Source organism: Eleutherodactylus coqui, chromosome 5 (genome assembly GCF_035609145.1).
Source record: "Eleutherodactylus coqui strain aEleCoq1 chromosome 5, aEleCoq1.hap1, whole genome shotgun sequence".
Taxonomy (NCBI): domain Eukaryota; kingdom Metazoa; phylum Chordata; class Amphibia; order Anura; family Eleutherodactylidae; genus Eleutherodactylus; species Eleutherodactylus coqui.
This window is the reverse complement of record NC_089841.1, coordinates 132888134-132915154: the sequence shown is the minus strand read 5'-3', so window position 1 is coordinate 132915154 and position 27021 is coordinate 132888134. Positions and strand designations below refer to the sequence as shown.

At 44.8% G+C, this 27021-nt stretch overlaps 2 protein-coding genes across 5 annotated transcripts in view; both read left to right on the top strand.

Moving 5' to 3' along the window:
* The window catches only part of LOC136627787 (golgin subfamily A member 6-like protein 25), a 62151-nt gene extending 56389 nt beyond the window's left edge, over positions 1 to 5762 (top strand). For 3 of the 4 annotated variants that reach the window (XM_066603180.1, XM_066603179.1, XM_066603177.1), the window contains 3 exons: positions 2298 to 2376; positions 2714 to 2923; positions 4026 to 5762. In XM_066603180.1, coding sequence (XP_066459277.1) covers positions 2298 to 2376; positions 2714 to 2923; positions 4026 to 4082 — 346 coding nt within the window. In that variant the 3' untranslated portion in view covers positions 4083 to 5762. The remainder of the gene's footprint in view (positions 1 to 2297; positions 2377 to 2713; positions 2924 to 4025) is intronic. The other variant, XM_066603178.1, reaches the window with a different exon arrangement.
* A 6278-nt stretch (positions 5763 to 12040) lies between these two features.
* LOC136627786 (mitotic-spindle organizing protein 2B-like) lies at positions 12041 to 26376 on the top strand. Its single transcript, XM_066603175.1, has 3 exons — positions 12041 to 12328; positions 14929 to 15077; positions 22593 to 26376. Exons 1-3 carry the CDS (start codon positions 12162 to 12164, stop codon positions 22745 to 22747), a joined length of 471 nt encoding a protein of 156 aa, XP_066459272.1. The 5' UTR covers positions 12041 to 12161; the 3' UTR covers positions 22748 to 26376.
* The last annotated feature ends 645 nt before the right edge of the window (positions 26377 to 27021 follow it).

Genomic DNA, 27021 nt, shown 5'->3' with positions numbered 1-27021 from the left:
AACTCCAGAATTAATGAAGACAGCAGTGTCACCTGCAGCTATTCCCTGCACATGTATGCAAATGACTAGTAGGAATATTGGAATATTAGGTGGCCAGTTAAAAATACTCTATAGAAGCACATTTCTGCCAAAATTCTTATTTTCTTAGCAAAACAAAATCTTTCTGTTGTCCATAAGGTTGGGATCATACATGTAGCTTTTGTGGCAGTTTTTGATGCATTTTTGAGCCAAAGTTAGAAGTGGATTTGAAAGGAATAGGAAATATAAAGGTGTCATGGCTACAACTTTCAGGTTGTTTGACAGGTCTGGGGTGACATCAGTGTAGCACCCCAAATCATGTGATGCACTGGGCTCTGTCATTATGGTGCCAGTAGTTGTTGCCTGATACACTTGAGTTGGTGTCTGGTCTCTCTACCATAGTGGGGTGATTCGGGGCGGATGCTCCGCTTGAGAGATCAGTACAGTTTGGGTGGTTCTGGTTCTTCAGTCTATAAAAACTCATATAACCGATCTCTGGTTACATCTCATCTTGGCATCCAAAACTTACAACCTCAGGCTAAGCTAATCAGTCATCCTGGATGTGACAGGAAGAACTTCTATTTCCTGCTGGACCCACTTCTGGACTTTGTTCAAAAAACTGCCATAAAAACTGCCCCAAGAACCCTTTACCATTTTAATAAGTGTAGACACATTTCACATAGGTTGATTAGCTAGTAACGTACACTAGTTTAATATTAGTCTGATGTATTTAAATATAATCTTGCTACAAGATCTCTGTAGAAAGTTAATATGTGCAGTTATAAATGTCCCTCAATCGTGTATCTTTCCATATAAGTTTCACTAACAGTTTATAAATGGAGTTGTATGAGTAAAGCCATCAGCAGGAAGATTAGCCAGATTCTGCCAGGATTTCAATATATCTTAGGTTGGTTTCACATCTGTATCGAAACCTCTGGTCGGAGGTTCCGTCGCAAATACAGCTGCAAATACCAGGTAGGGGGTTGGAAAGTGGACGGACCTCATTATAGTCAATGGGGTCCGCCCAGCGTTGTTTGGTTCCGTCGACAGATGGGGCAGTTCGGCCACAGGGATTCCCCTTTCCTGCTCCCTGAACAGAACAGGAAAGTGGAATCCCTGACGCAGGTGTGGAAGCGCCCTTACTCGTGGGACATCCATTGGTAAAGAGGCCATTCATACATGGATATTGTTGTATAAATGTGCCAGTGTGGAATTGTGTCCGTATACCAGTGTGGGAGCGGATCTGAGTTATTTTGTGTAAATTTTATAGACAGAAATTGTGTTTTTTGTTGTCCGATAGTTGATTAAATGCTGCAATTTACTTTACTGATTGTACATGATGAAAGCTGACTGGCTTCACATACTTGGTTGAGCAGCAAGTAGAAGTTGAAAAAGCTAGATGATGGATAGAGTAGCACGCATTGGCTTGTCTCAGGGCATTAGCTGTCCTAATTGAAAGTGGCTATCTCCATGAAAGATAACATCTGCTTAATATATGAGGTTTCAAAGCATTCAGTATTTGGACAGGTTGAAAAATCTTGTAGTTATCTCATTACACGTTCAAGTCCGATGTTGAGGCTTACAAGAAAAAGAGAGAAATGTAAAACAAATGTTCTCAAACAGTAGAGTAAAAAAATTGCCTCTTTTTGCTTACAAAGCCCTCTATTTTCAAAATTTGGAAAAAAAAAACATATTTGGTATCAAGCATTTGTAATGTCCCAATGCAATAAAATGTGCACATTATTCATCATATAGTAAACATTATGTTAAAAAAAAAACAAAGTTGCTATTTTTTATTCATTCCACTTTTTAAAAAAATGCAGAAACTGATCAAAACATTGTTTGTAGCCGAAATGAGACTGCATATTACACGCGTTTTTTTCACATGTAATATGCAGTACCCATCTTCATATTGACTTTGAATTGTGCCTCTCACACACAGCGCACGAAATGCGCTTACAAAAAAGATTGCGGCATGCACTATCTTGGCACATACTATGCAAGCATACACTCAAAGATAGTGTTTAGGGATTGTCGGGACTCAACCTTGCTGTGTGCTCCTGCCCAGGAGATATGTGTGCGGTACGCTGCAAAAAAAAACGCTCAGAGAGCCCAAATTATACCTTGTCATTAACTCAATAACCGTTCTTCTAAAAACACATAGCATTGGCACAGACAATGTGACCATTGAACAACTTAATCATGTGTTCACCTTTTCTAACTAATACAATTTTTTCACGTAAATGATTGATTTGACATATTTTGTATATTTTGTTCAGAAGCTTCTCCAGGAGTAAAGCCTCAGATAGTCACAGGAACTCCGAGAGGATTGGATCGGCTGTTCGGAGATTGTCATTGGTAAGCTTCTGTTAGTGGGAGAAACTCAACCAACCACATAGTCGATACATGGAAATTAGCAAAACTAGTGCAAAGAAAAAGAATTTCCCATAGCAACTAATCGGATTCCAGCTCTCATTTTTCTGATGTATTTTGTAATATCAGATCTGATTGGTTGCTATGAAACAACAACACCTTTTTAATGCACTATATTTGATAACTCCACCCCATTAAAGTTAGAAGTCAATGTTTTTTCTAAATTAAATTTAGATATTTTCCCCAATATAAATAATAAATGAACCCTTGATCCGATCACACAACCATTTAGTAATAGAACATTGTGATTTCATGTTGACAGGAAAGAAAAGACTATTCGCATCTGCGGTCAGCCTCCAGCCCATCACTCAATGGTGCTGTGTCGCAGCATGATTTCAGTGCACTGAAGATTCTACGTAATTTGCAAGGAAGAGTGAAGGAACTGCGAGCAGACAGTGGAGGATACCATGGCAGGAGCATAGAGGATATGAATATATTAAGAACTGACTTGGGAGGCTCATACAGAGAGAAAGTAAGTGGGGGGGGGGGGGGGATTATTTCATTTCTGCACATTATGTAGAGTGTAACTTCTCCTTTATTGAATAATGTGTGTAGCCAGCATGGGAAAACGCGTTTTGTGGTCACACCTCTTCATTAGTTCGACTGATTAAAACATACAGACAATTAGAGGCATAAGAATGGCAAGGTCCCAGATGTCAAGGAGAATCCCAGAGATCCCGTATGGAACAGGCCAAATGGGACTTGACATTTGGGACCTTGCAATTCTTAGGTCTCCAATTGTCTGTATATTATTGTCTGTCCAGTATATTAGTGTGTTACACAACCTATTAAAGGGGTTGTCCAGTTACAGAATAACTTTTTTTAAAATTAGATCTAAATGACAATAAACCAAACAGTACTTATGAGTCCGGGCGATCCAGCACTACAGCCCAGCGATCCTCACGCTCTGTGTTGACAGGAAAAAGTCAAGTGACCACTGCTGCCAATTAATTCACCACCCATTCTCCTGGCATCAACACCCACATTCCAGGCACCATGATGGCAGGGGTTTGGAATTCTTTCTTTGTAGCCTCTAATTAGTAGGCAACAGTCACCTGGCTTCCACTATCCACACAGACCGGGAAGACTGTGGGGCTGGAATGTCGAGGCTGAGGATGGGTAAATAATGTTTGTTTTTATTGTTTCCAAGTTATCTGGACTTAATTTTAAAAAGTAATTTTTGACTACACAACCCCTTTAATTTCAATGGGAACTGTGTAGTGCTTCATTTCCCCTGAGGTGGCGCTGCAGAGAAACTAAACGCTTGCTGCTAGGTTCCACTTTAGCTTAAAATTGATGACTATGATCAGTAGGGAACCTTTCTAACAAAAAGGGATTGTCCAAAGCAGATAACCTCTAAGGGGAATTTTCCAATTTCTTACTTATTTCTCTCACTTACTTTAAATCCACCGGAAGAATCAGCAGGGACGCAGTTGTAAGGGTATGCAGTCTGTCTCACCGGTGGGAGAACATGACAGGCCCTCTTTAAAATTCAATGATTTTGAAATTGTGTTTTTCTTATGTGAAGTAATAAATAGAATTTAGTATTTATTATATTATTTTCTGATTTTTAGAGACCTATTATAATGGAACGATCCATGTTACAGGGCCAAGGGTATATGAGGAAATAAATCTCATGGGATCCGCGACCAATGGAGAAAGTTACACGTTGCAAATAGAACCAATAGCTACGAGAATCTGTTTATCCATTTGGTGGCACAATGCACCAGCATAAAGAAAACGTGCATTTTATTTACTAATCTCTTCTAATCTTCACTTTTACCAGTATAGAATGACATACTGATAGTACTAAAAAGAGAGAATAAAGGTACCTTTACACGGGGCGATTACCGCCCAAATAATCACTTTAAAGCTAATTTCACACAGGTGAGTGCGATATTGGGTCGTGAAACTCAGCCCGATATCAGTCTTGCCCGCAGGGTACCGGCAGATGTGAGGTGTTTTGGTGTCAAAAGCATCTCCCATCACTTCTGTACTGTTGCAGCGCCGGTTGATCGCTTTGCAATGTGTTTCCCGGCACCATTAGAATCAATGGGCGTTGCGTTCCAAAGGGAATGCCCAAAGTTTGGACATACACGCAATTTTTTTTCTGCACTGCTATGCGATGCAGAAAAAAAAATCACTTATGTATAGTGGGTTCATATTTGCACAAGATTTGTGCATCTCGCAACGTACGAATCTTTTGTCCAATTTTCTCAGCCGCGTGAAATCTGCCTGAAGCTGTGATTTTTGGCAATAATGGTTCCATGTACACACAGCCAGTGACAAGGCACGGAGTGAGAAATCGTTCAGTAGTCGCTACTCACTTTATTTTAGCTCTCTGAAACGAAGCGACTAGTAAGTGACTTCTCGCCTGTTTGCAGTGAATGGAGGCCGGCGGCTGGAAGAGAACTCTGGTGTGCTACGCCTCAATTCACTGAAAGATTATTGCTCCTGCCTGAAAGCACAGCAGTGACAGTCGTTGGGACGCTTCACAGCTCCCTTGTAAAGGTACCTTAACATGAAACATTATGTAACACTGTGAATTTATCTTATATACTGTGAAATTCAGGGTTTAGAACTAACATGTACCTCTATAATAATCTATGGTAGTTGGGAGTAAGAACATTGCGCCATCCTCAGGCCGCCTTCACACAGGCAGTAGACGCTGCAGAATCTCCACAGCTTTACAGTTACAGCCATGTGGGGAGGCTTCAGAAATTTCCTTCACATGTTGCAAATTTGCTTCCGCTACGGAAAAGCATGAAATGTGAAAAACACTTTGGTATTAAAATCTGCAGTCTATTTATGTTGCAAAAACTGCACGTATCTGGTACCAATATTCTCCATAGAGATCAGTGGAAAACATAAAATCTGCACCGAGTTTTGTTGTAGATTTTGAAGCATTTCTGCTGCGGAAATGCACTGAATTTGCTTGAAAATCTGCGTTGGTTGATGTTTGAAAATAAAGTTTGCCAGTGCGAGGTCAGTGCGGGAACGATCACTACCGCATCACAAAGCTACAATACATTCCGCAGCAGAAATACCGCACATAAAAACGCCACCACATATACAAAATCTGCAACAAAACAGCAGCAAATTCTGCACAACTCGGTAACTCTGTCCATCTGCAGAAATGCAACTGAAGTTCCGCAGCAGAGTTTCCGCAGCTCAGACGTCATGTGTGAAGGTAGCCTTACTGTGCGCATTATTTATACTTTAGGATGAAAAGTAAAACATTTTTACATATGGTTATCTGCGTCTGTATTATTCTTTGTATTATTTTTATTAAAACCACTCTTTGTATTTTGTTTTGCCTTTGTTGCTTTCTTACAATGAAATGTTTGTTACCCAAGTCCCATCCTAATGCTGCTTCAGGCCCATTCATATCTGTGTTGCAGGTTCCAGTTGGAGCCTTTGGCGCAGATCTGGCAGAAATTCTCTAAATAGTGCAACATGCTGTGTTATTTCATCTGGTAATATGCAGGTTGAAATGCCGGAAAGACCCCATTATAGTCATTGCGGTCCGTTCCAATGCCATTCAACTCCGGCATGAGGTGATGCTGGTATTTTGTTTGGCTCCGAGCCAATAAGCCACTGCAAGACCCCTATGGTAGCAGTTATCTTGATTTCAACATACAAAACGTCTTTCTCCTGATCTCTGCCGTTAGTGACTTTTCAGGAGGCCCCTGTATACATTAGGAACCAGATAGTAGCACTGGTTGCTGGATGAATCCTGGTTTGGTGCTCGACACTGCTACTGTATCAACTACCATTGAGTATGATGACCAAAACCCCTTCCGTAATCCTTCATCCGCTCAGCTTCAGCTCCGTCATCAGATCCCGCCATGTGATCTTTTCAACCTTGTACAGTGTGAGCCTCTACAAGAGCGGTGTACTGGCACCAGTGATGCTGCTGAGCTCTACGGATGGCGTACAGTGTGGTAGCAAGGGTCGGCCGTTGGAAGCATGCTGCAGAAATGTGTAGACAATGACACAATGCAAAGAAGTAGGGCAGGCAGCAGAAGTTGCAACACTTTGATCTTCTACGCCTCCTGCTCTTTCTACTCCCATATTAACCATGACTGAATATAACCAATGGGTGGCTAATGCCTTATGTATCAGCCCCTGTTCTGCCAAGTTGTGATGCCCCCACCCCTCCTGTGTCCACCATCACCACAGCTCCCGAGGGACTGGATCTGCCAACTGTTACACACTCTACTTCAGAAGTAATTGGTAATAAATGTATAATTGATGGGGCCCCCATTGCTGGGATTCCCAGCCATTACTAGAACTGGGGTCTTGAGTCACCTGTAAAGGCCTGACTACATTTATAGGCTGTAATATTGCTCTTGCTATATAAAGCTGATATTGAATCTGCATGCAGGAAAAAAAGTGACGTCACTTCTTGACGCGGATTCTGCACCAATTCTGTGTTGGAAATTCCGTATGTAAATTTGCCCATTTGAAAACACCTAAATCGTGCGATTCTGAGGAAATATGTATGCATAGTCATGTCAGAAATATGAAGCTTGACGGCGGATTTCAGCCACTGTGTTTAGAGGCAGAACCTGCGATGAAAAATCCAACATGTATTCTGCTCTATGAGCGTACCCTTAGGGAGATCTTTGTGGCTTATTTGATTATTGAGTTCACCCTAAATCAGTATATAGTAAGCTCTTAATCTTCATCTAGTGACTGTGGCGGTCAGCCGTCACATGATGCTTTAAAACTGTGTCTATGCAAGAACTTTAGAGGCCTCAAAATCAGTGGTGATGTCACAGGTAGGTGCATGGAAAGCAGTGATGTCATAAGAGGTGCTGTGCCTACAAATTGGATGCCAGGGCAAACAGCTGCTAGACAAAGGAATCGCAGCCCATGCCGGACGCATCTTGACCTGCCGAGATGCTCTGATCCTGTCGTCTAGCATAACAATTTGGCCTTTGTCAAAATCACTCAGATCCTCATGCTTGCCCATTTTTTCAGCTTTCAATTCATCAACTTAAAAGGGTCTTCCAAGATTTAAAGGGGTGGTCTCGCGAAACAAAGTGGGGTTATACACTTCCGTATGGCCATATTAATGCACTTTGTAATGTACATCGTGCATTAAATATGAGCCATACAGAAGTTATTCCACTTACCTGTTCCGTTGCTAGCATCCCCGTCTCCATGGTTCCGTCTAAATTCGCCGGCAGCTTGTTTTTTTAGACGCGCTTGCGCAGTCCGGTCTTCTCCATTCAGCATGAGCCGCTTCAGTGTGCTCCCCGCTACAGCTCTTCTGCGCATGCGCAGACGAGCTGTCACTGCTCGGGAGCGCGCTGGAGCGGCCATTCTGTACCTTCCTCTGTTAGAGGAAGGTGCAGAGCTGCCGAGCTGTCCGGAGAAGTCGCCCAGCTGTCCCACCGTCCAGCTGTCCTGGTAAGTGATGGGTCGGGGGGGCTGCCGCTGCGCCGGGCTGCGCCGGGGGGGGCTGCCGCTGCGCCGGGGAAACTAGCGCTGGGCCGGGGGGGGGCTGTCGCTAGGCCGGGGGGGGCTGTCGCTAGGCCGGGGGGGCTGTCGCTAGGCCGGGGGAACTAGCGCTGGGCCGGGGGGGGCTGTCGCTAGGCCGGGGGAACTAGCGCTGGGCCGGGGGGGCTGTCGCTAGGCCGGGGGGGCTGTCGCTGCGCCGGGGGAACTAGCGCTGGGCCGGGGGGGGGCTGTCGCTAGGCCGGGGGGGCTGTCGCTGCGCCGGGGGAACTAGCGCTGGGCCGGGGGGGCTGTCGCTAGGCCGGGGGGGCTGCCGCTGTGATGGGGGGGGGGCTGCGCCGGTTACCTGCTGCCTGGCGGTGGGTGACAGGTCGGCCATGTTCATTCCTGGGGTCCGGTCGGCGGCTGCGGGGCGTCTGGTTGCCATGGAGACACAGCTGGTAGCGTCTCGGGAGCGCGCACGTCGGGCTACAGCAAGCGAAGGGAAAAGAGCTGGCGGCCATCTTGGGGAAAAGTTTTATAAGTTGCTGAAACGCTGGAACGGTAAGTAGAAACCAGCTAGGAAAGTAATTTACAGGGGTAATTAGTAATGTATGTTTAATTAGGGGGACTGGGCAAAAAAAAAAATTCACTGCTTCCTCGAGACATCTCCTTTAACTATTTTGCAGTGAATGCAGGACGTATAAGAAAATAAAGGATGCTACACTCATCAGTTTTGATCCTTGGCTGCTCCAAAGCCAAAGTTCTAGTCCTCCGTTCTGGGATTTGTGCCTGTATACCCACATGACCCTGGGAAAGGCAATGGCAAACCACCCCGCAAAAACAGTCTGCCAAGAAAACATCATGATGTGACATCACCAGAGGAGTCAGTCATGACTCGGTGCTTGCACCAGGGGACTTTACCTTTTACCTTTACCCACATGACCATTGCTGTGGTATGAGGCTGTTTGACTCACTATCTCCGCAGTCCCATAGAAATGATCGTAGTGGTAGTATACATGTGTTACCACTGCTCCATTCATTCACAAACACTCAGGAACCCTGTTCTTGGGATCAGTGGGGTCCCAGCAGTTGGATCCCAACTGATCCACTAGTTATCGCCTATCCTGATGATAGGGAATACATTCTTTTAACTTCTAGCAACTCTCAGAAACTACATAATTAAAGGCTTGCTCACACAAATGCATTTGCGTGGCATATTGCACACTAAAAATTACCCAAATATGCAACACAAATGCGCTTACGCCCGTGTGAAGACTGCCTAAAGGTGTAATCTCATGAGAGATAATCCCTTTTAGAATGTAGCCCCTGGGGTGATAAACTGATGGCTACGAGTCTCATATCTGACAGGGGATCTGCTGCCAGCCCGGCATTTTTGGCAAAATACACAGTAAGGCTACATTCCCTTCTGAGGTATTTTATTCATTTTTTAAAAAATCCGTTTTTTGTGTTATTAAAATTAATAAAACAGATGTCTGACTGATACGAACTGAAGCAAACAGATTTAGTATTCTGATGGATCTGTTAAATGGATCTGTTAAAAAAAACAGGTTTCATTTGCCGCATTTTCTAATCCATTAGGGTGACTACCCACTACAGTCTTTTTCACTGCGAAATTCGCAGCGTTATTTTTTTCTGCCGGGGTCTATGGGACTTGTAATGTTAAAATCGTGATTGTGCAAAATCGCGATTTTGCGGTAAATTGCGATTTTGTGCGATCGCGATTTTAACATTACAAGTACCATAGACCCCTGCAGAAAAAAAACACTGCGAATTTCGCAGTGAAAAAAAACTGTAGTGGGTAGTCACCCTAAGGATCAGTTTTTAACGTATCTGTTTTTCTTTTTTAGCTCTGGTTTTACAACTGCATATGGCCGCCTGCAGACGAGCGGGTCGGATCCGGCAGCGAGAAATCTCGCCGCGCGATCCGACCCCAGAGCCTGCAGGGGCGAGCGCGTACTCACCCGCGCCTGGCGGCCCCGGCTCTTTGATGTGCCGGCTGCCGCGCAGCCGGCGCATGCGCAGACTGGAGCCGGCGGCCAGGTGAGTGCGTGCTCCGCACAAAATTAGAACATGCCGCGGTTTGTTTGCCGCGCGAGATTTCGCGCGGCCAAACCGCGGCCGTCTGCATAGGAGTGCGTATTGTAATGCACTCCTATGCAGACTTTCAGCGGCGGAAATCCCGCGGGAAATCCCGCGGCGGGATTTCCGCTCGTCTGCAGGCGGCCTTAGTGTAGTGTGGTTTAACAGATCCATTAAACAGAAGAACAAAAGGATACAAACAAAATAATTCCCGTTTGTGTGCGTCCCCCATTGAGTACAATGAAAAAGTAAGGAAAGCTCCATTCCCTCTGGCTTCTGGGTTTGCTTTTTTTTATGGGAAAAACAAATTCTGCATTTTAGAGGTCCATAAGGACGCATTGACTTCTGTGCCTGCAGTTACAGTGGACTTCTGCTGCTGGACTCCGGACCCTTTTCCCATTATTCCCATTGTATTTCTAAACAATAAAAAGCAAACATAATTGCCATTGCCATGTCTTTAAAATATTAAAAAGTTGTACCATTTATCGTCTAAAATAAAAGTGTTGGGGTACATCTTTAAATTTGGAATCGGTAATAATGCTACCAGGATTTGAATTCTCTCATGTATCCAAATTAATTCACGATGAACATCAGAGAAAGAAGAAGAGACATCAACTGTGTGAAGTCACCACTGTGCTCTTCCTAACGAGCCCAGCTCAGTGTTAACTTTATTTATTGTGCGAAACAGAATCAAGGAAGGTGTACTGTCCAATCACAGCAGACAACTCCCTAAACTTAGCATATTGTTACAAAAGAGTAACACTAATGAATTTAGGAATTATGTGACATATTGCTTACAGGGGTCAGAAACGCTCTTTTCTCCTTAGGGAGAGCAACTATATACTATAAATAAGTGAGGAGACTCAAATGGCTGCCTTTCAGTAGGTGGCACTGTGGAGGATTTATTCCATCTCCCTTATTTGCATATTGCTTACAGTATCATTACATTACAGTAAAAGAATGCACATACAATGACTAAGTATGGCCTCAAGGAAACGCTCAACCCCCCCTTCCTTCCCACTACAAAGACAGCTTAGTCAGACTACTGGTCTACCAAGCGAAACTGAATGATAATTGCTCAGTTAGAACGCAGCCAATGACTGAACGATGAATGGGAATCGTAACAATGATTGGGAATTGAAAATCAAGCCAGAATGCATACACAGACCGCTGATTGGGGGTATTAATTTAAAGGAATGCTGCCATTCAATAGGTGGCGCTGCAGAGGAATTGTTCCATCTTCCTTATTTGCATAAATTACCCAGATGAGCGTGCATTGCCTTCACCGTCTCCCCCCCCCCCCCCCCTCCCCTTCTGACCCGTTTCCCCTCTAGGTGTCTCCATGCAGTTTTTGGGTGCTCTCCTTAAGGACACCCCTCTTGATGCACAGAATACTCTCACATGAGTGCTGTTAATATAACAAAAAAAAATTACAAACATTGCCAGAATTGAGGTTTTTTTTGGCATCCTGTCTCCCAAAAGCAACAGAATAAAAAGTGATCAAAGAGTCATATGTACCCTATAATGGTACCAATAAAACCTACAGTCAGTGCAGCAGAAACGAGCGCTCATATGGCCGGCCGATGGAAAAATATGGGTCTGGGGATATGGTAACAAAAGGTTATTTTTTATTAACGTTTTTGATTTTTAAAAGTAATAAAACTTAGTTCATCATAAAAACAAACCCCAAAAATCAATGTCCCCATTATGTTGTGTGCGATCTAACCCACTTCAAAAGTTATAGCAGTTATGGACCGCAGTCAGAAAGAGAAGTTGGGGATAAGCCGAACTCTTTTTTTTTTTTGCACCCTCGCCCATGAGCCTTCAGCAGCACCCTCTGCCCCCTGTCTGTCCTGCTCCTTCTCCATCCGTGTGGAATGATCACGTCATTTTCACATTTCTCAACGATCACTAAAATTACAGGCGGTTAACTCAGCTAACGCTCACTGGACATCGGAACGGTTTGTGCTGCTCTTTGTTTCCGCTCGGTTACTTTACCCGTGCGCACCGCATATCTCAGCGCTTCCGCTGGTTGCTAAGTAACCTGTAAGCGTAGGGCGGCTGCGGTCTTGGGCGGGAAAGCAGGTTTGTCGGCTGTTGTCGTAACGTCTTGTCGGCCCCGCTGTCCACAAGTGTGTGAGGAGAGCGACGGACCCCCGGCAATGGCCGCGCCTCAGCCCCCTCCCGGCCTGGACGTGGCGGCGGCGACCGTGAGCGGCTCGGTGCAGAAATACGTGACAAAGAAGAAGAAGGTGCTGACGGCGGAGGAGGCCGAGCTGTACGAGCTGGCGCAGGCGGCCGGGATCATCATGGACCAGGAGGTGTTCAAGTAAGAGCCCGGCCTGTAATGGCGCAGACCCGTGACCTTCATGCCGGCCGCCGACCGCAAGCTGCAACTTTATTACATTAGTTATCATTAGTCAAACATGCAATGTTCTAATATACAGGGGGAGATTTACTAAGAACACCGCCGTCCCAAAAAGGGGGCAGCGGTGTCACCGGCAACCGTTAGCGAGCGATGCCACTGGTCAGGTGGTGCAGTAGTGGTATCACCTGAGCAGCAGGTGGCAGTGTGCGGCGCTCAGTATCAGGAGGTGAGAGCAGCGCTGAGCAGGCTGAAGAAGGCCAAATCCGCACCCACTCACAGGGCTTTGGATGTTGAAATGCTGTGGATGTCCCGCTACGTGTGAACGCACCCTAAGGCTGGGCTCTCACAGGGCGGATTCCCGTCGGAAATCTCGCGGTTTTTGCCGCATTTCCACCGCTTGCTTTTCCATTGCGGCCGGCGCTCCCATAGAGGAGAGCACAGCCGCGACGTAAATAAACAAAAAAGAAAAGATAAACAGACATGCTGCTTCTTTTGAAGCCGCGGTTTCAACCGGATTTACCGCAGCGGATTAGCCGTCCCACCTAAGGCTGGGTTCACACAGGGCGGATTTGCCACAGCAGATCCGCCCACGGCAAAACCGCCTGCGGCCGCTAATCTTGGAATTAGCCAGCCATGTGGACGAGGTTTCTCAGAAACCTCGTCCACACGGGACGGCAAATCCGCTGCATGTCTGTTTCTTTTCTTTTTTGTTTATTTATGTCACGACCGCGCTCTCCTCTATGGGAGAGCCGCCGCAACGGAAAAGCAAGCGGCCGGGCCGCTTCAAAGCCACCGCGGCGGTTCTCCCGGCGGAAATCTCGCGGTTTTTGCTGCGGCCAAACCGCGAGATTTCCGACGGGAATCCGCCCTGTGTGAACCCAGCCTTAAAGATCCCTTTCACACAAGTGCGCAGTGCAGCTGTACGCTAAAGCCATAGTTCTAACAAGGAAAAAACAATTAAAAACTGCTCATTCTGGATGTTTCCGGCCGCTCTCACATCCGTGTCTGGCCCTCCGGCCGGCGGCTCCATCACAGATCCCGCGCAAAATACTAGAAGAAAAAGCGTTTTTTCTTATGGCCAGAACCCGGGCATCTGGGTTGAAAGCGGATGGGCCCCATTATAGTAAATGGGTCTGCCCGGCGCTGTCTAGTTGCGGGGAATCCCCTTTCCTGCTTGCCGAACGGAGTAGAAATGTGGAACCCTAAAACACAGGTTTGACACCACGCTGAGTGATGCAAACTAACTTTTTTTCTCGCGGATCTGTTTGCATTAGTTAGCCATTTTTTCCTTTTATAAGAAAAAAGCTCCAGATCTGTTAAAGGCGTTCTTTAAGGAGGTTTTTTTTTACCACATCTTCTCCTCGCTGCTCTTCTCCTGCCTCCTCCAGTCCCCCGGGTCACATCACTGCAAGCCAGCCGGATCGTCTTCTTCCTGTGATGTAGCGTACATTGCAGGCATTCTGCTTCCTGCAGGTCAGTGTACCCAGTCACTGGTGACTCGCTGCCTAGCAGGGAATGCAGAATCTTATCCCGGCTATTGCTGAGACTGGGCATGCGCACTGTCTCACCACGAATGTTCATATATCATTACTGTGAGACAGCATGCATGCGCAGTGCCGGCAATAGCCTGGCATAGGATTCGGCATTCCCTGCCAGGCAGTGAGTCACTAGTGATGTAGCGTATATCAACCAGCAGGAAGGAACTACCTGTGAATGTATGCTACATAACACCTATCCATTGTGGCCATAGCTCCATTCACTTTAGTGCGGCTGGTGGAAGTAGCCAGCTCTTGTACTCGGCCATCTATGGCAGTCCCATTTGTAAATGAATGGACAGAGCGGCACTTGCATAGCCATCACCACTCAATCTCCTCCTCAGTGAGGAGGAAGGGGGGCATGGGACCCTAGTTCTCAGGGTATCAGCAGTGAGACCCCCCACTGATCACGTTTATCATCTACCCTATTGATGGGTGATGTAAAGACTATCTTGGTACAAGCCCTTTAATAATGGATAAAAGCCCTGTCACAGCTGATGGAAGGACTAAGGAGGAGACTGGCTTAGTCATTGAGATGAGCCAGTCCCCTGCAAGCATGTCACTGACCCCAGGGGTGGTAGGACCATCTATACCATGTGACCTGTTACCAGGAAGTGGTGCTGCTGATCTGGACTGAGTTCAGGCCTCCGCTTAATATAGAATATCTGAGGACACCTCCAGTAATACACGTGTATAGGGTTCTGATCAATAAAATAGCTGTAAGCTGCTGGGTAATAGCCCTCCGCTATGTTACTTATATGATGGTGTGCAGAGCGTGTCAAGAAGAAGTGGAGCTCCTCCGGAGGGTTATTAAACCAGTTGGGATGATGATGGAAAAGATGGTGGTAAGTGATTCCTACAGTGCTGCCGGGCCAGAGTTGTACCATTGGCCCAATATCTTGTTATTCACTATATGATGACATGTAATTTGTTTGGGTGTACCCCACTTCACTCCTGTCTAAAGTTTATTAGTGTTTCATGTATGACATCGGCTCTATTTCAGGTTTTCTAATCTTTCATTAACAGAATAATTGTGGATTTACTAAAGATGAATGTGGCCCCATTAGCCGTCTTCCAGATGCTGAAATCCATGTGCGCCGGACACAGACTGACGGATCCTGCTTCTGCGGAGGCAAATCCCGTGCCACTGCTGACCACTCATTCAGATACAAGAGGTAGGAAATGTGGCTGTCCTGGTGCAGGTCACTGGAGAAAATACTTGCCTCTTATGCTTTGGAGCTGGTGGGTTGTGTCTCTGGCAATTTCCATATGTTAACAGAATTGTACCCCATACCATCCAAAGTGATCAGCCAGTAGCCTTCACAGCTGTCATTAACTTTACCCCTCCTTTCTCTTGTCAAACTGTCAGCAGATTGCTGACAGTTTATGGCGGACTTTTTAGTTAAAGGGCCTCTCTGGCAAAAACACATTTTCCATCCCTGTACCCCTCACCTTATTGCCTATCACATTCTGGAGTCATAGCTATATTTCTGATAAGTATTGGACAGGAGGCTGAACTGCATGGAAGTGATTGTAATACACCTCAGATGAACATGGCACAACCCGCCAACTAATGTGAATGACAGCCTCCTAACAGCCATTATCAGGAGAAAGAAGGACTAGGCCTATTGGATTATTTTCATGCCCAATACCTTGTTCTCGCTGGGTGTAAAGGCTCATTTACACTGGACGAGTGTCGGGCAAACGATGCCCGACACTCGTCCATGTGTCTCCGCGCTCCCGTTCTCCTGCACGGAAGCTATCACAGCTGGCTCCCCCCCCCCACTCTGTGTGCGAGCCAGCTGTGCTAGCTTCCATGCAGGAGCGCGGATACAGGGATGTATGTTTGGCCGAGCCCAGCATGCGTGTCTAGAGGGGTTGGAAGAATGGCTATCGGACAAATGAGCTTTTGCACACCTATTTTGTATTGTCACCTTAACAGGGGTTGTCTGTTGTGTAATTAGAAGCAGATTGGGGCGGTCATTGGTGTCTCGCTGGAAAAAGGTAAAATGTAATGGCCTTGCATCATTCTGTATTTATACACTCAGCATCTATAAAAGCGGCATGCCTATATGGCTATACTCCTGACAATACCACTTGCATCCCTAGGCACAGATTACTTTTTGTATTTGGGCTGGTCATGATTTGTTCTCTCTAATGAGGACATTTCTATGATGGCGCAAATGGCTATTCCAAATATCTATGGGTGTAATTTCTCTATGGAGTGATGTTAAGGTATGAAGAAGAGCCTACGTGTGTAGGAAGGTGAAGTAGTGCATACAATTCTGTATTAAGCTGCCCCTGGCTCATCATTAGTCATTGAGTACTTGTTAATTGTATAGCAGGAGATCCATAATGTGTCTAATAACCCAAATTAATGTCTCTAGCCGTCCTTTTCATCCAACAGTGTTGGCGTGGTTTTTTGTTGAGTGTATGAGGCAGATTAAAAAAAATATATGTATGGGGTTCAGGCGCCCATTGCGGGCCCCTATAGCTGCTTCAGTTTTGTACTGCCCTGGCTTACAATATTTCTGGCTCAATGAATTGTATTTCTGTTCCATATATGTATATGTGCTTCTTTGTCTTTTTTTTTTACCTCCAGCAGGTGAAAAAAGGTCTGTATGTTGTTACTTCTAATGACTAACATGTCTGGAGGTGAAATCCTTGCTCATAATCCGTGTTTCTGAATTCGGCCATGTTGCTTCTCTTTTGATGTTTGTCTCTTCACATTAGAGCTTCCATTTCTCGCAGTCAAGAACAGTAAAATCCCCGCTCCGCACTCCTTTTCCTCCTCTTATCTTCGGGCACCAAGAATTAAAGGCGCTAAGATTGTGGTCTACAGCCCTGTCGATGCTTGTTCTCCTCTTACTCAAGGTCCCCCTGGTTCCTTCCAGCTTTCTTGCTGCCTGTTCTCACCATTCGCAGGTTGCTTTTATCAGTATATTCTACTTGGATGACTCTGGGGAACATTTTATGCAAATTGGTGCACAGAGAGGGTTGTATCATTTCTATGTTACGTCGGGACCTCCTCTGTGTATGGGTTTTCATAAAAGTCCCCGGTAGTCCGCTCTCACACTAGGAACCTAGTATTGTGGCATTTTTATCCTAATCTTGGAATTAAGTAGCTGCCTTCATGGTAATAATGTTGAAGATGCACATGAACCTGCTATTAAATAAAAACCTAAAACTCAGCCGACATTTGCCATGTTATGGTTCCTATTGTGATCCAACAGCTGCAAGTAGGGCTTAAACTGTAGATGGTGCCTTTTGCCTTGGTATGTACATTCATGTGATGGCAGTCAGTTCCTTTGGGTTTAGACCAATCATACTGAACAGATACATTCATGGCCATTATAGGAGAATGGGTCAAAATTCCTGTAGTGAAAAAGGATCCATTGTTATGAGATGGTCCTACAAGGTGATTGAAATCAACAGTCTGTCCAAGTACAACATATACTTGTGGAGCTATCCAGCGAGAAATGATTTTTCTTAGATCTTCCTGGTTCCAGGCAAAGTCCCGATTTGGAGATCCCTTTTATTAACTCAGTGTGGCCTAATATGGGATTTCTAAACCTAGTTTCCTCTAAAGCAAGCAGCTCAGGCAATTGGCCGGGTGCCGTGGGTCCCGCTGCTGGGACCCTGATGAAGTAGCACAGTAGGGTCTGTTAGAATGCCTGCTCTGTATAAGAGAGAAAGGTCCTAGATGCCCATCTATTATTGGTTTAACTCCTTTTACTAACATACATGTAATGATGACTATATTATTGGTTCCATCTAATGGAAATTTTCTCAGCCTTTACTAATTTAACACGGCAAATTGACCCATGTAAAGCGGCCATTCCCACCTCATTTTGATTTTATGTCCAGGTGTTACATCTGAATTCCCCGAAAATCGGTTTCAAACAAAACCATTGACTTCTATTACTGTAGCGAAGACCACTTGGGCTCACTTTGAGTAGCTTTCAGTTTTTCCAGCTTTTTGAGCCAGCAAGAATAAGATGGTGGGCCTTGTTAGGGCTCCATATCACCATGATAGAACAGCACCAGATAGTTTATGTATGGAAAAATCCTTCTTTAAAAGACTATTGATAACCTGTCTTCAGGATAGGGCGTCAATAGGTAATCGTCGTGGGACCCACTGCTCAAGATCCCCCGTGATGAGCTGATCGCCTGGCCCACTGTCAGTGCAGCAGGACCATACGTAGTCAACAGGGACAGCAGCAGAAATGCCTTAGCTGGCTTCACTCCTATTGAAATCAATGGTATCTGAAGCCGGCTATTACGCTTCCGCACTTCTACCTTGGCGTAGAAGTGTAATAAGTTTGATGCCAGGTATAGAACTTTTGCTGTTGTGCCCTTTGACGGTATACAGCCATGCTACATGGACAGCAGGTAAGGCAATCGGCTCCTCATTCCTCACAACAGGGTATGAGCGGCCCCTTAGGAAGTATACTTGGCCTACATGGAGTGATCTGGCTGTGTGAACGGCCAACCAACTATCAGAGGCTTTCAGATGCTCTTCCTTCATAAGGGGGTTGTCTCACAACTAGGTAACTCTGGCTGTTGTCATGGACCTAAGAGAATTGGAAAGATGGCTTCCTACCTAATCTTGATGCTAGATGCATATTGTACCTATTATTGAGTAAGGCCATTCTCGTACGACCGTATGTAAAAACGCTAGGTTTTTTATTCAGCATCTTACTGTATGCAGAGCTGTAGTTTTTTTTTTAGTGCGTTTCCTTGTGTTTTTACTGCATATTTTTTGCGCATTAAAAACGGACAGACAAGCTGATAATCGCCCTTTTTTTCCCGCCCTCTCGGTGGCATATCAACCTGCGTATTTACTGCATTTTTTACACACCTAATTCAGTTCAGTGGACGATTTATGCGTGAAAAATTCAATGAAACCCTGAACATAGTAAAATACGCGACACAAAAATGCCCGTGTGAGAGGTCCCATTGACATGCATGAAGGGTTTAGTGCTGTGTATTTTGCAGCCCGTGTGAGAATAGCCTAAGGGGTTTCATGTCTGTGAACCCGACTCCTCTGAACATCGTTTATAAAGGGGGGGTGAATTTTTCTTTATATATAAATTAAAATGATTAGTTTTGTTCAGTCGCGGTAGTGATGTACGTTCCTCGGTTTCGGAGCAGAGAAATGGGAATAAAATGGAATTAAACGTTTCCAGTTTTTTCCCATACATTTTTTTAATGTTGTTTTTGTTTTTTTAAAGCGAAAACTGAAAAGTTTCTGTTTTAAAAACGTAAATAAAAAGGAAGAAATGCGGACTGCCTGCCTCCCTATAGTGTGTGTGTGTGTGTGTGTGTGTGTGTGTGTGTGTAATATCTAGTATAGAATGGGAGAAAAGAGTGGCCCATCTACATAAATGTCCCATGTTCTTCATTGCTGCCTGCAGTCAGAGAGCTGGGAGGCCACAACAGATACAAGGTTTACATTACAGAGCGTCTCCGTTCAGATGGCATTCAATGTACAACTACCGTATTATGGCCCGGAAATAGGATTAGAATCCACAGTGTGAAACTGGGAAAACTTTCCTAATTATACATGATCCGATCCAATTCTTCTCCCCGTTTCCCCCATGGAGCCGTATGACAGTCAGCCGAATAGCGTTTCCGTTTGATTCTGGAAAAGTCATTTCCTTCGTGTGGGTTACTGTTATCTAGCACCATTGTCTTCTGCAGCAGTTCAATCACTGATCTGTATGGCATATCCACAGGCCATATAAGTAGATGCAGTCTGGACGTTCCGGAAGCTATTGCACATGTGCTGCAGAGATCCCAGACACCCACTGAGTTAGCAATGCAGCGGCCATCTCTACTCCATAGCGGAGGTGGTCGACTCCCCTAAGAACGAGCATTAAACAACTTTAAAGAAGATACAGTTGTCAGAAAGCAGGGCATTGGTTAGTGCTTCAGTTTGCAGCACAGTGGAATGGAGTTCTTGAGATGGGAATACCCCTTTAAATATGGAAGACATATGCTTAGGATAGGTCAGCTATATGTGATTAGTGAGGGTTTGAGTCCTGGCACCCCCACCAATCAGCTGTTTGCAGAGTCCATGTCGCTCAGGCACTCACAGATATATCAGATACTCCATTATATATAAGATGCAGCGCCATGCATTGCATAGTGGCATTATAAAGTACTGCGACTCAGTCCCATTCACTCAAGTGTATTTTGGGACAATACTAGAAATATCTTGCACTCAACAGTCTTCTAATGTAAAATGTATGTACAGACCATTAAATATTATATTCATGCTGTAATTCATTGTCATCGTGGTTATTGCAGTAGTAGATTGGCTGCTTCTATATGCGTCTCATTTGCTTTCCTTAGCTTGGGTCCGGGGCCGCGCTGCCGCTGCTTGCTGCGTGGCTTTGAACTAGATTAGCAGCATCTTGTGAGGCTGGCACTCTTTGATGACTGTCTTGCTAATGTTCCTTTACACCTCGCCAAATGTTGGCACTGCCGTTCAGTCTGTAGCCTCACGGGAAGTGAGAAATCTTAAATCTAGAGTTTTTCCACACTGTTTAATTTCATGATTTTAAACTAAATGTGCATTTGTAGCAATGGTGCGAATTAGAAGTAATTATGATTTGAAGACTAAAGCCACACAAATGAGGAGACATGGGCATCCTGGTCTCTCCTGAGAAATAACACTTTCTGGCTATTCTATAACTTGTATCCTGCATTTTTGACTACTTTTACCCTCTGCAGGCTCCATCTGTAATTCTCAGTTTTCCTTGAGCTGGTGGGTGTATACTACCAGGGTCCAGACGGGGCGGATTTGCAGCAGACTTTGTGTGGACCCATCCCCTGGAAATTCCTCAGCATTTATAGTAGCAGCAAAGTGGATAGATACGCCATAAACCTGCTTTAAAATCCATACCAAATGGTGTGAGTTTGGGGGCAGGCTTTCCGATGCTGATCTGCAGTGCAACGCCTGCTGCGGACCCTCCGCACAGAAGTTCCGCTGAATTTACAGTAGCAGCAAGATGGACGAGATTTGGAAAGTCTCATTCACATGCTACCGAAAAAAACCTCACACAAAACCTGTGCGGAAACTTCGCTGTGGCGCAGTATTCAAATCCACGACATATCAATTGTATCGCTGTCTCCACTGCGGAACTCGCCCTCTCAGTGAGGGGGTCAATTCTGCACAGGAATCCGCAATGAAACCCACACCAAATGGTGCAGGTTTGGAGGGAGGCATTCCGTGGCTGATCTGCAGCAGGATGTCCGCTGCTGACATTCTGCCCCGTGCGAACCCAGCCTTATGCTTTTGATTTATGGAGAAGACTGGTAATGATCGATACTCTTTAGAGCACATATACAGTCCTACTTGACGAATGTCTGTAAAGTGTTTAACCAGCAGATGTGCAGGGGGTCTGATGGAGGAGGAGAGCTGCTGACTGACGGGGCACTACCAGGAATTTAGAAGTAATGTATAGCACCCCTCTGCTTTGGGGGGGCTGTAGAGCACCCACTGCTTTAGCACCTTCATAGGTTACTATCCCTGAAATAATTAAATTGCCTTACCTGGCGTGCTTTCCCAATGCTCTGTATATAACATATCCCTGGACCGCACCACCCTAACATGTAGCCTGTATTCACACAAATAAAATCAAATGCAAACTACATCCAGTTGATCAAATCTTGTGAAAAATGGCTTTTAATCCAGCCCATAATTAACTTCTTTTTGTATTAAGGCTTCTTTGAAAAAACAAAACTTATATTCCCAAAATATTTCAAGGCTAGAATAGCGCCGCCTGCTGTTTCCATTGTATCCATCGCAGTCCATGCTCCAAGGTAGAGTCAGAGGCTCAGCCTTGCTGCACTGCCGCATTGGAGGGATCCCTGGTGTGAGCGGCTGCTGCTGTAGACATATTTGTATTGAGTCCCTATGGATCCATACTGTCCCTCCGATGTTATACAGAAGTATTTCTCACCGATTCTGTCACAATATGGTTTATACACCCAACATTGGTGTGTGCCTGAGGCCTAAATCTGGTCTAGATTGTGCCGGTTGGTAGGCAATAATGTTCTGTAGCTGAAGAATGTAGTAATGCACATAGTCACAGCCAACATTACCTAGAACAGGAGTTCCCACTGCTATGAATGTGACCTGATGCACATTAAGCACTAGTGGTGCATGGGTAGTCTTATGACATTACACACTGCACGATTGGCCAGTGCTGCTCATGTGAGCCATGCTCCCCCAATCAGAGCAGCCTGTAGGGTCTTGCACACTGTGCATTGGTAATGCATCTATAGTCTATCAAGTAGACTACTGTCCTGAAAAAAATGTTCCAAGCATCTTTGAGGGAGATTATGGGATTTAGAATTGACTTTCAGATGACAATTTCTGGATATCGGTATTCTTCCGTTTTTCCCAAGGCCGGTCCAGTCATGTACACCACATCTATAGTCATCACTGCCAGACTCCATATTCTGAGAGGTTTTTGGGCTTTTTCTTCTGATCACAAAAAAAGAAATACTGAGTCTTACAAATGCACATGAAGCAGATAATTCTCTGCACCGAGAGCGGAGAGTGGATTTCTTTCTCTGTGCCCGCTTTAGCTTTTGGAAGGAACATTAACAATTCCTAATGAGTCCGGTACATTGTACATAGACGTTAGTATTAACAATCTATTTATTTCTCTCTGCAGGAAGAAATAAACTGAACCCTCCAACAACCTCGAGTCAGGGCCCCGGTGATCGGACAAGTCGCGAAGGGTCAAGTCAGCGAGTCCCGCGCCAATCTAGTACTAGTCGTATGCAGAAGGGCAGCAGCTCAGGGAAAAGCAGTGGGAGCAGTACATAGTGGATCTGGGAGAGGGCTGCAGTCACAAAGCACTTATGGCTGAGAGAATTGTAGTGATGGTTGTACAAAATCCTACTAAAACCAATCCTTCCATAATTGGTTATCCAGGAAGTGCCTGCCAGGATCAGAGCGGAAACGCTGCTCCGACCACGGTTTAGCGGCCGGCGCTTGTAATTGCAGGCACAGCTCTCACTGAAATCAGTGGGACCCCAGCCTGCAATTACAAGATCCGCTCCTATTGATTTCAGTGAGAGCTGTTCTTGCAATTACAAGCACCGGCCACTACATAGAGATTGGAGCAGTGCTTCCGATGTGACCCCCAGTGGGCGCTGCCTAGATAGCCCCTTTTAATTTTGCTGAGCTAGAGAGCAATAGCAAAAACAGCAACTTTAGAGGTGATGTTAGTTGCATGACTTGAGTGACTGTCAGGTGTTACCAATATGTCTGTTTACCTCAGATTGTCCCAAATATCAAGTACTGTTTTTGTGCCTTCCCATTGTATTCAAAAGTTGTTCTTTCTCCATACTAAAGCCCGGTGCCAAGCTGATTGCCAGTGGATTAAACAGCTGGATGAGCAGCAAACGCCTGTCATTGGTGTGAAAAGCTAAATTATTACGTGGCCTGCCTTCAAATAGTTGGGCAACCGTGTAATATTTGGACACACCAAGTCCGCCAGTGCAGGAAAGTCTTTGCAGGGGTTATATGCTCTGAATAGTGGAGTAAGAAACCCTTCATGACATCCATACACTATAATAGGATATATAGACACAGGTCCTATTGGGCATGCCCTTTGTGGTCCACTTGTACAAAGCAAATGCAGACAGCATCTGCTACATATGAAGAGTTCATGTGTTTAAGGCCGGTTTCACGTGAGCGACAAAATTGTGCAACTTTCTCCCGATGCAGCAGTGCTACAAATCGCATATATGTGCAGCCCATGCTTTCCTTCACATTGGTGAGGATTTGTAGGCTACTGCATTGCGATAAAAAAAATAATCGCAGGTTGCTAAATATTGCTATGTTTTGTAGCCCATGTTTCTCTTTCTGTTGCATTACATGGCATGAAATTGCAGTTTTTGAGCGATGCAACTTTTACAGTAGTAACTCCTACTATTTGTCTCTAAACTAAGCCCTATCTGCATTAAAAAAACAAAAACAAAAAAAACCCCAATACTTACCCTAACAGCAGCTGTCCGCTCCACTGCACTTCTCCTCACAGGGTTCCAGCACTTGTTTGCAGTCTTCTGTTAGTGCTTCCTAGATTGGAGGTTCAAAAACCCCGCCTCCAGGAAGCTCTGATTGGCTCAAGCGCCATGGCTCAGCCAGCGCTCGGTGAACCAATCGCAGCCATTGCATTGAATGGCTGTGATTGGGTCATCAAATACTGGTTGTAATTGGCTGAGCTGCGGCACTCGAGAACTTATCAGAGCCAGTGCTTCCTTGGGGTATGGTTTTTGAACCTCCATCCAGGAAGCACTAACAGAAGACTGCAAACAAGTGCTGGGACCCTGTGAGAAGAAGTGCGGCAGAGCAGACACCGGCTGTTAGGTGATGTATTGTATTTTTCTTAGTTTTTTTTTTTACTGCAGCCAGGGCTTATTTTTTTTAAGTTTCTTAGTATAAATCCGTTTTGTAGACAGTGGATTATATCCTTATTTTTGATCCCCTGCAGCAGTTTACTATGTGTGATACTTGGTAATTCCCAGGCAATCAAATACATTGCCTTATGCTATTTCACTCACATTTGCTTGTAGGCATTGTGTAATACGCGAGTGCAAAAATGGCAGAATGTTCTATTCCACGTATTATGTGAGCCCACGGTTCTCTATGGGCGGCATTATTACACACAGTTGTAAAGTGGCAGACCAGGAAATTTAAAGGAGAAAAAAAAAACGGAAGACTGCATGCGTGTACAGTAGTGTGGCGATAGGCCGGCTCCATGGGGGAACGCCCTATTTTACACATACGGTCATGTGAACCCGGCCTTATGCAAACATTAAAATAGTTTGTCAGCAGCACATCTTCCCATGGAAATGGGATTCGCTGCCACCAATGAAGATTTGGTGGCTCTGTATTTGCCACAGATCAGTCTTCTAAGCACGGCCAGCTTACTGAATGTACTAGCCGTAGCTAAAGCAAGGACATCATGGTCAAGATAGTTCTTTCATGATTGTAGTGTCCCTACGAGGAGTAAGTGCTTGGAACCACAAAAATATCCTATTTAGGAAAGATGGACTCTGCTACACTATCATATTCATGTAGAACGCTTATAAAGGTTTGTCTTTGTAATAAAAGTAAACTATAAATGTAGTAAAATATATAATCTTTATTTGTATAGAGCTAGCAGTGCTTTACATGGAGGGATGCATTACAGAGGTTAAAGGGGTTCTCCCACTTCTAGCTATTCATGGCCTATCCTCAGTAAAGGTCATTAATAGCAGAGCAGCAGGGGGCCCTGATCAGCTGTATCCTTGGGTTGGTATTGGCTTCTACAAAAAGACAGCTCCATATACGCAGACTGCTCCATGCATTGCATAGTGGTCCCAGCTGGTATTGCAGCCTGACTCTCATTGGAGTGAAAACACCAAGCCTGGGAAATTGGGGTCACAAGCAGCAGACAATCTAGGTCATCAGTTAGAAGTGGGAGATGCCCATTAAGGTTATATTATGTGGAGGTACTGCAGTGTTACTGTATTAATCCAAAGGGGTTGGTGGAAAGATATATAAGCTAGATTGACAATCTAGTATTTACTGTGCGGCGAGCGATGTAATCTAGTACATGTGGTGGTCCGGATGTCTGCAGCGTGTAGCACTTGGCCAGGGCCTTATGAGTAAACCTGAGTAGTTACATTGTGCGATGACAACGCCTTACTGGATAACATGTAAGAAGTGGATTAGATGTATACATACGTCCTAGAAATCACATGTATTTATTGATGGGAAAATGCTATTATCACTGTTCAGATTGGTAGCGGAGAGGTCACTGACATTCGTATATTACTAGTCAACAATATTACAGAATTACGTGTTTAGAGAATCCATTAGTTGCATATGAAAGTCCACTATTGGATACTTGCTGTTGGTACATTTGTTGTTTTCAGCCTTTAATGCCTGCGAACCTCTCAGCACCTTAACAGAACTTTAGATGTTTGCAGTCTAGTGTCTGTATCAGTAGATGGGGCCGTTTGTATGGAGTGCGGATTCAATTACTGCACTTCTAAAGTAGATACATAGTGAAGCTGAGCTTTGGTAAATACTTGCTCACTTGATTTTTCTGCTGCTCTTCGGGGTCAGGAGTATAATGTCCATACAGGGAATAGCCAATCATGAAAGGGCCGCTGTCTCTAATAGAGTGGCCATTCAGTGCTGTAGGATCCCCTTATCCCAGAGATAAGTTACAGCTGCTCTGTAGTAATCTTGTCACTTACATCAGGCAACGTCACTGTGTTTCTTCCATTGGACCGAGAAGTTTACACTAAAAACAGAGGCTCACAAATAAAGGACATTGGTTGACAGTAAGAAAATATCGCCCTTCATTATGACAAACTAATTGCTGCTTCTTTTCTGTGTGCGCTAACTTCTATATTTTTGGCATAAATAAAATCTATATATTACTTGAAATTAATAAAGTCTTGTCCCATTGTTTCATTTATAAGGGTTAAACAAACACAAATGCAGCTTTCCTTAGTTCTTTCTCCTGAGTATAAGTATAGCAGATCTACTTCTAGGTTACTTGAGGAACTGTTCAGAGCATGGATCTTGTTCTCCATCATCTGGCATTATCTGCAAAGGAGGTGCCTGAATGGAGAACAAGGATTATTATTATTTTGCCTCCATTTCCACATGGTGGTAAGGGACAGGGAGGGGTACTCGTCTAGTTTTCATAAAGGTCTGCAGTCAGGGGATGCTCCAAGCAGAACACCAGCTGTAAGGAGGTCACCTTGTAAGGCTCTCCATATTGTCATCTGCGTATGGTTACCGCACATGCCAGGAAAGGTCTGGCGGCATACCGTAAACGTTTATAGACACCAATTCAGGGCAGCATGGCTCCCATTTTGCTGGGTCCAATAGGGATTCCATTTTTTTACTGCACTATTCCATACACAGGTATGGTTAAAAATAAAATTATACACTACATGATATTTGCTCTTTTGCAATGGCATGCTAGAGGTGACAGATGCCACTCCGTAATCCTGCTGATGGAAACCTCAGGTGTACATAGACTTAATCTGAAAGGAGCCCTAACATCTTGAACATTAATTTACTCCATAATA

Coding starts and splice junctions, on each gene's coding strand:
- LOC136627786 (XM_066603175.1), top strand. CDS start 12,162: ATGGCCGCGCCTCAGCCCCCTCCCGGCCTGGACGTGGCGGCGGCGACC. Junction 12,329..14,928: donor ATGGACCAGGAGGTGTTCAA/GTAAGAGCCCGG, acceptor TTTCATTAACAG/AATAATTGTGGATTTACTAA. Junction 15,078..22,592: donor CACTCATTCAGATACAAGAG/GTAGGAAATGTG, acceptor TTCTCTCTGCAG/GAAGAAATAAACTGAACCCT.